Source organism: Cebus imitator, unplaced genomic scaffold (genome assembly GCF_001604975.1).
Source record: "Cebus imitator isolate Cc_AM_T3 unplaced genomic scaffold, Cebus_imitator-1.0 Scaffold507, whole genome shotgun sequence".
In the NCBI taxonomy this organism is placed as follows: domain Eukaryota; kingdom Metazoa; phylum Chordata; class Mammalia; order Primates; family Cebidae; genus Cebus; species Cebus imitator.
The window spans coordinates 739,480-747,873 of record NW_016107822.1 but is presented as its reverse complement, the minus strand read 5'-3'; the positions used below and the strand labels follow the sequence as shown (position 1 = coordinate 747,873).

The 8,394-nt window shown below is 35.2% G+C and overlaps 1 protein-coding gene across 7 annotated transcripts in view; it reads right to left on the bottom strand.

The window, feature by feature from the left end:
• Window positions 1-1,662: 1,662 nt before the first annotated feature.
• The window catches only part of NAV3 (neuron navigator 3), a 618,166-nt gene continuing 611,434 nt past the window's right edge, over window positions 1,663-8,394 (bottom strand). For 6 of the 7 annotated variants that reach the window (XM_017513855.1, XM_017513856.1, XM_017513857.1 and 3 more), the window contains one exon: window positions 1,663-4,268. In XM_017513855.1, the coding sequence (XP_017369344.1) occupies window positions 4,149-4,268 (120 nt within the window). In that variant the 3' untranslated portion in view covers window positions 1,663-4,148. The remainder of the gene's footprint in view (window positions 4,269-8,394) is intronic. The other variant, XM_017513861.2, reaches the window with a different exon arrangement.

Below are 8,394 nucleotides of genomic sequence, written 5' to 3'. Positions count from 1 at the left end.
CCTGAAATAAAGAGGGTACTTGTATTTCTCCAAATATAAACATAATTCACTGGTATCATTGATTCTATCAGAATCTGAAAATATATCCTGTTCAATTTTTCAGTGGACTATTCACTGGGCTTTTAATAGGCATCCTTATAGTAGGGAACTTAGGGATTCATTATAGTAAAAAGTGAAGGGGACAAAGACTCAATTCTACTAAATGTTAAATCCTGTAGGACCATAGCCTGCATCTCAATGGCTCTGATTCCTAAGAAAGTTGCCTGGCACATATTAGAATGACAACTAACACTTATGTAACATTTAAGCCAGGACAGAATCTTTTCTGAGTATTTTACGTATTTTAAAATATTCATTATTCAAACTAATCTTATGAGTAGATACTATAATAATCTCATTTTATAGATGAGTAGGTTGAATCCTGAGTATATTACTGATATTATTCATTTATTGTAATGGCAGTGTTAATATAGAAGCTAATAATTGTTGAAAATTTCTTGAGTGATAGCTATTATTCTGAGTACTTTACAGACCTAAACTCAATCCTCTTCACAGCCCTATGAGTAAGTACTATTTCTATGTCCATTTTAAAAATTAGGAAATTGAGTTAAAATATATATTCTTTCAAAACCTTAAATTTATTGACATCTTATTCTCAAGAATGTTTGAAAAAAATATAAATATATTTTGTTTTGTTACAATTGTTGTTCAGGAAGTTACAATTTACGGAGGGCTAGGCACTGTTCAAGGAGTTTGTGTGTAATAACCCATATGATCTTCAGAGTAATCTGTGAGAGCCAGATACTATTATTATCATCACTTTATGGGTGAGGAAAATGAGGCACACAGAGTTTGAGTACATTGGCCAAGGTCACACAAAGAATGACATGTTGGGATTTATACTTAGGCAGCCTGAAATTGTATTTAGCAGGACTGTATTGAAGTTTTGGCTTAATTCAATGTTTATCTGAACAAGATGAATTATGGAAATTCCCTTATCTCCCAAACTGAGTAAAGGAACAAATGCACTGATTATAATCCATTATGGGTGATTAGTCTGTTTTAACTAATACCTTTCTTTCTTTGCTCTATAACTATTCTAATTCAGAAGTTTTCCTGCTTTTAGAATTAAAATCCTACTTATACCATCACAAATATATATTCCAATTACTGAGGTTAAAGAGATTTCCAAGCTACTTTAAAAGAAATCATAATTTTAAAAGGGATTCTTTTTTCTTTTATAATCTTCTCTATTAAAAAAACATAAACTACTACCCAAAGAATTAGTTTGCTTTAAAATAATGTTTAGAGCTAAAATTTCAAAATAGGATTTAATGGAATAAAAACAAACAAACATTTATTGAGTTAATTTGACTCAGTGAATCTCAACATCTTATTTTATATTCTTATTTTATCATTGGGTATTTAGGAAAACTATTCAGAGTTTTCTGAAACATTCACTGAATAATTATCATTTAAAAAGTTAAACCAATTACCTTTATTTACTTGAAAGCTTTGAAGCCCTTTTTATGATGGTTATAAAATATAAATTTGCATATAGTCCTATTGAAGTCATATTAATAGTGCAAGCAACATTTTAAAGCTTGACACTTCTTGGTGTATAATTATTCACTTTCTTCCATACATAGACACCACACCATGTTGTCAATAAATAATTCCACTTTAATGGCAAAGTAATAATTTAGACGGATACAGGGTGCACATTTGCAAAAAAATATATGCAAGCTGGTTTACAAGCTAGAGGAACAATAAACCAATAGAAAATACATCATCCAGTTAAGTCCATTGACACCAAGTACTTATTGTTGGGGCTTTACAAAGACTACAAAACTTTTCAGATGATTTATTTCACTGTTTCTGCCTATTTACATGATATGTTACATCAAAATGTACAAAATATAAAATGTATACAGACAAATGTTTCACAAACTAGTTTAAGTTGTAAACTAGGTGGACCTACTGGGATGTATTGCAGGAAATTCTGTTTATGCTCATGTCTGGACTGTGTTTCTCAAAATGGCAGGGAAAGATTAGCAATTTTCTTTGATCACATATTATACAAGGGCAACTAGTCACTCATCCAGCTACATATACTGATGTTTCACAACAGATTTGATCCATGTTTGAGGCTTCAAAGTCAGGGTAACAATTCTATGTGCATAAATCCAGTTCGGATTTCCCTTAGGGCAATAGCACCGAGAAAGGACCTGTAGACTTAGTGACACTCTGAAAACTGCACAGATGTTTTGTGGTGGTGGTGGTGTTCTAAGCAACTGACCCATTGGTGGTCACAGAGAGTAGCACCAATTACACGTCCTAAAAGCAACACATTTTCACACACTCATAGAACAAGTCTATACCATGGCCTAGCCCTTGGGTTTCGTAAACTTAAAACCTGTCCTTTGTGTATAGTGGTAACTTCTCCAATGACTGATCAGTTTTCATGCACTCTCTTTAAAGCCTGCCATGACAGATGTACTTTCAGACAGTTTTACTTATCCAAAAATATATTGGCTTCATGTACAGTTTTGAAGCATGCTCACTCTAGCACTGATAGCTCCTGCATAGTCATAACAACTGTAAATACAGGACAAACACACCAGATAATAACAGCTTTGAGGGTTTGCATTCTGTATTTGTTTGCAATGTACAGGAAATCTCAGCAAGTGAAACACCTCTTAACACCAACAGGATAAAATACACTTTTGTTTGTGTTTGTTTCGATTTGTGCAAGTTTTAAAAATTATTATTTACAATACCTACCCAGTAGACTGTGCAAATCTAACCTTCTTTTACAGTATAAACGCTTCCTCTTCCACAGTGACTTTACTGCTTCAGTGTTCTTTAATGCTGAATTTCTCATGTACAACAATAGCAATCAAAACAACATGCGTCAAAACTAATTAAAAAAAATAGGGAAGGAAAGCCGAATAGTTGTGCTCATGCTGCATCTAGTGCTTCCAGCCCTGCTGGATGATAATTCAAAATCTCTTGCCTTCTGAAATTCTTTCACTTAGAACTGGATGGAATTTCACCATGTCTTAGCTTTTAAGTGACGGTCAAAGAGCGTTTCTGGGTTATTTTAATATTTTGGAGGATAGGCAACACAATCTATTCACAAGGTTAAAAATACTGATCTTTCTCCTATCCATTTGTTCAAAAAAAAAAAAAGGAGAGAAAGATATATAGAGATGAGGCTACTGTGTTAACTGGTGTTGCTTGATTGTAAATGAAAAGACAGTGGAAATTACCAATGGTTTAGGATTTAAACCAACTGTTAAACTGTTGTAGAAATCTGTTTTAAGGCAGTGAGACAGCACCATAGGAAATGTTCCTTCTTTCACTGAAAAGGCTCAAACAAATAAAGCCCTAAAAAAGCCTTTTGTCAGTGTTGACTAATAATTGGTATAAAACTCTTGTTAAGGGAGTGGGCAGGTGGTTTAAAAAGACCACTGTGGTAAAAACAACCTTATAAAACTGGTGACTCATGTACTAAAAAGTTGGTGGAGCACATCATGAGAACATGGCAGTTAGAATTAAATTGGCACTTTTCCAGTTTGCCATAGTAGTGTTTTTCTGGTGGTTGCACAATTCCATTTGTGCTTATGGAGGACTGGCCTCTTGGATTTGTTCTGGAATGGGGTGAGCGCACAATACAAACACTACTGAAGCACTGGGACCAGCACCGTGTGGCACAAAGGAGGTTGGACGGATCAGAAGGATGGACCCTGCCTGGGGAAGAACAGCCCCTCAGAGGAAACAAAAGGAAAGGACAAAAAAAATGGTCTGCATTGTAAACTTTTAAAGAGGAAACAAAGAAAGTCCAGTTTGGCTATCCCATGTGCAATCTATTCAGTTGCCCTGTCATCAGGGTCCTTTCCAGTTGAGTAATGGAGCCTTCTACTACTCCACAGATATAAAAAAATGCTTAGAAATTAAAGTTAAGCTTCCATTGCAATTTAGCATCTCGGTGGTTCAGACTTAGTTCTGCTGCCTCCTTGGAGACCACAACTCTGGGTCAGGGCCCTTGATAGGGTGCTTTTATACTGGCAGTGGTTTAGTGAAAATACCTTTCTTTTTAAACATTTTTTTTAAAAGCAGTCTTTTCCCCTAACTTTTTTCATCCTCTAGAGGGTAGATTCAAGAGATGAATCCAAAATGTCTTCATGGTGGCTGGTGCTTTCGCTGTCGCAGCTTTGTGTGCTCGAGTAATTGGCTGCTTCTTGAAGTTTCATTAGCATATTCATCTGAAGAAACAAAAAAAAGAGACATCGATGTTGGCAATGATGCATTGAGTAAGCCAGCCCATAAAAATCAAGGCCCTGAGCCACACTGAAGAGGCGCCTTATCCCATCCAAGTGACACGGGAAAACAATTTTAGATTTTTACTCATTGTCACTGGCTCCTACACTGTTTCTCCCAAACATGACTACAACACCAAACCAGAAGGACAAAATAGGGCCTCTAGAAAACTCTTTTATTTGGGGTTGTGAATGAATACTGCTCCAGCAGGGAGACTGGAAAGGAAACTGTATCACAGCTGGACATCTGGGTTCATTGCTGGAAAGTACGCCAAGCTTCCCAGCTTTTTGGCTGGGAGAAGCAGAAAGCATTGAATGGCAACTGAAAGTCGTGAATGTTCATACACATACAGATGCACACACAGGCACACACGCACAGTCCCTTGAGAGAAGGAAGGGATGGAGTGGAATGAAGCCAGCTGCTGCACACAAGCACACCATCTGCTGTTTAGGAGCTGACCTCGGGAGGAGGTGACTGAATGAAGCGAACCGTGAGTGTTTGAAGAGGGAGAAGGAAAGAATTACTGTCAAGTTTGTGTAGTTGGATTTCTGGCTAAAATATGATTGATATATCACCGAAAACAAAAACCATCATTTGGAACAATAGCAGCTGTCTCATTTCCCAGCCTTATAGGAGAATGGTAATGTTTGTTCTCGTAAAAGGGACATATGCATGAAAGCACCTGGGGAGAAAGGCAGCTAGCATTTCCATGTATTATAAAATAAAAAGTCACATTGCTTGAATCTTGACAGCTCTGGAGTGCTACTGTTAGAAATGGACTTTTTCTTTTTTTTTAAATGTGTGCTTTATAAATGCTTGTGAAATAAATGATAAACTGGTAATCACCCGTTTCAGCAAGAATTCCGTTCTGACAAAAGGAATTTGAACTCATTTTAATAGTCTTCAGGACAATTTGTTTTAACCTAATTTTCAATCTAACTTTCTGAACTTATTAAGTAAGCTACATAAGGTTATGAAATAAATAGTGATAACTTCTCAAACTCAGTAAGCCAAGAAAATCAAATGCCTCCTTCAACATAGTTTCTTTCTCTCCTACTCTGTTCTCTCACTCAAACCCCCACCTTCCTACTTTTATGTCCATTCATATTCTTTTTTTCCAATTTCTTTTATCAATCTACCACTCATTAGCAGTTGCCTATATGTTCAAGCATTTGGATGAAACTGATCTGTAAAACAAAACTGAGTGTTGAGCATCCTGGTGATTTAGTAAGAGTAGAAATGGTAAATAATATCTGTTTAAAATGATACGACTATATATTAGACACAAAATTTAAAATCACTTGAATGCTGGATGTTGTAAAAGTTTTATTGTTTAATAGTATTATTATTAAAGTCTTAATTTTGCCATATAGTAAATATGTTCCATTGTAATATAGTCCACATCTCAGATTCATAATAAAGGTATAGAGTGTGATTTACTTTACCCTTGCATAGTATTATTTTGTGCATTCAAATCAAGGTGGATTACGAGAGAAGATTATGTATAATTTAGTCATTATAATGATACATCAGAATCCTCCAAAGTGTATTAATATTTTTCCCCTCTTCTTCCTGCTTCTTCCCCATACTCATGCTACAGTTTGCATATAACATGCCCCTTCCGAAACTCTTGTTGAAGTTTTATACCTATTGTGACAGTGTTGGGATGTGAAGCCTAGTGGGAGGTGTTGAGTCATGGGGGCATATTCTTCATGATCAGATTAATGCCATTCTGGTTGGAGGTCAGTGAGTTCTCACTCTAGAGGGAATGAATTAGTTCCTGTGTGAGAGCAGGTTGTTAAAAAGAGTCTGTTTCTTCTCTCACCATGCAATCTCTTTGCACACTCCCACTCCTCTTCCACTTTCCACCATAAGTTCATGCAGAATGAGGCTCTCACCAGATGTAGCTGCCCAATCCTAGACTTTCCAACCACCAGAGCCATGAGCCAAATAAACCTCTTTTCTTTACAAATTGCCCAGCCTCAAGTATTCTGTTACAGCAACATTAAATGGAAGAGGACATCTATAAGTCATAAATCTAATGTTTATCATTTCTAACATGGTTATCAAGTCTTTATCATCACTGCTACTTACAAATCTGCTAAGCTTCCAGATTGCATCCTATCTTCTTCAATCTGTCCTTTCTCTACTCTGTTTCTAAAGTGATATTTAAAAGCTGCAGATCTAACTAGGTAAATCATGGCTCAAACCCCTTTGATGCTTCCCACTGTCGGTGTGATAAAGTTTTGACTTTCTGCAATGATAACAAGGTCAGAATGATCTAGCAATTGTATACTCCCATAGTTTTAATTCCTACCACCAACTGGTGTATTGTTCCCTAAACTCACCATTTTTATTATACTGTCCTCTAGTGTTTTATAATCTATTTCTTTAATTTTGGATGTTTTCCCTCCAACCATATAGTGAACTCCTATTAATCACTCAAGATCCAGCTCAAGCATCTCCTCTGTAAAAATGTATTCTAACTGTGTCCTCAATGAATGCACAATTTTACCTAACATGTACCTCTATTATGTTACTGCACTTTATATAGGTAGAAGCCTCTCTTCACTGCTGGAATTTAAGCTTCTTGAGATCAGAAATAATACCGTATTTATCTCCTGATCACCAGATCATAGCACCAAGGACAGACTCATTAACATTCATTTGTTGTTAATCATGAATACACCTTGTAGTTTTAAAATAATGTGAGATATACCAAAAACTTGCATCCTCGTTCAGATTCAGAAAGTCTCTCCTCTCTTCTTTCCTGTTTCTTTGCCATACTCATTGCTATGGTGATTTCTTACCCTAAATAGTGGATGTTTTCTAGGATTTCTGATTTAGAATGGCTGAAAATATATGTTGGCTTCATGTTAGTAATTACAGAAATATATAGAAATAAAAACAGATAGAAAATATTTATTTTTTAAATCAGAGAATGCCTGATCCAAAGATTTAGTTTTAGATGATGTCTTACCATTTAGCATACAAGACATCCTAACACCCTGTTTCTTAAGATGTTAAATAGTGCACCGGGTTAGGAACCAGGAATTTTTTAATCCAATTCTCATGCCAGAAAGGGAAACCTTGAATTTCTTTCTTGTACTAGAAGACAAGTGCATTCAGAACCAGGAAAAAGGGTGCTTTATGGAATTAGCTGACCCGAACTATGAGAGTTGGGAAAGTTGGGAGCATTTCCTAAGGGTTTAATACTCTACAGACTAAAACTGAGAACAAATCTTATAAACACCTCTCCTTATAAAACAAACACATTATATAAAAACTGCAACAGTAGGACCGGACTTTTTGAGGAATTCAGATAACATAATCCATACTCATATTCTAAAGCTTATATTTACTCTATTAATCATTCTATCAGCAATTATTTAGTGTATGCTCACAATTATGCTGGATCCAAACTAATTTCCCCACCACTGTTGATTTCTAACTGTGTATCACCTAAAAGGCCATGTACCATGTTATAAAATTATAAGTCTGGGCTCTTAAGGAATATATTGTCTAGGTCAGAAATCAATAGGAAATCCCTGGATTCTAAGTAGGTCTATGTATATACTTCAGTAATTTTATGAAAGTCTTAAAATTGTATGCCCAATTTTCAGTGTCTGTGCATTTTTCTGGGGAGAGGATATTGAAAGTTTATCAGATTTTCCACAAGAAACTCCCAAAATGTTAAGAATGATTAGCTGAGATGATGATGGTGTGTATGTGTCAAGGTTGTTAGTGTAAGAGTATTCCCTAAAATATCAAGTGATTTTATGTCCTTAGGTATAGTCATAGGTTATTATTTTTAATTATTTCTGTTTTGTGTTTGTTTGATTTAAGCAACATAATGACTTTTATTTTAGTACCTGTATCTTTTCTTTCTGTATTGGTTGTACAAGTCCAATAAGCTCTTTAGTCATAGAATGGTGAGCTAATAACACTTTACATTTGATATCAATATATTGAAAGTAAACTATACAAATAAAAAATAGATATATAAAAAGTGTTTTTTCCTAATTCTATATACTTAATATTTTCAGAATATTCATACTTTAGAGTTTTACA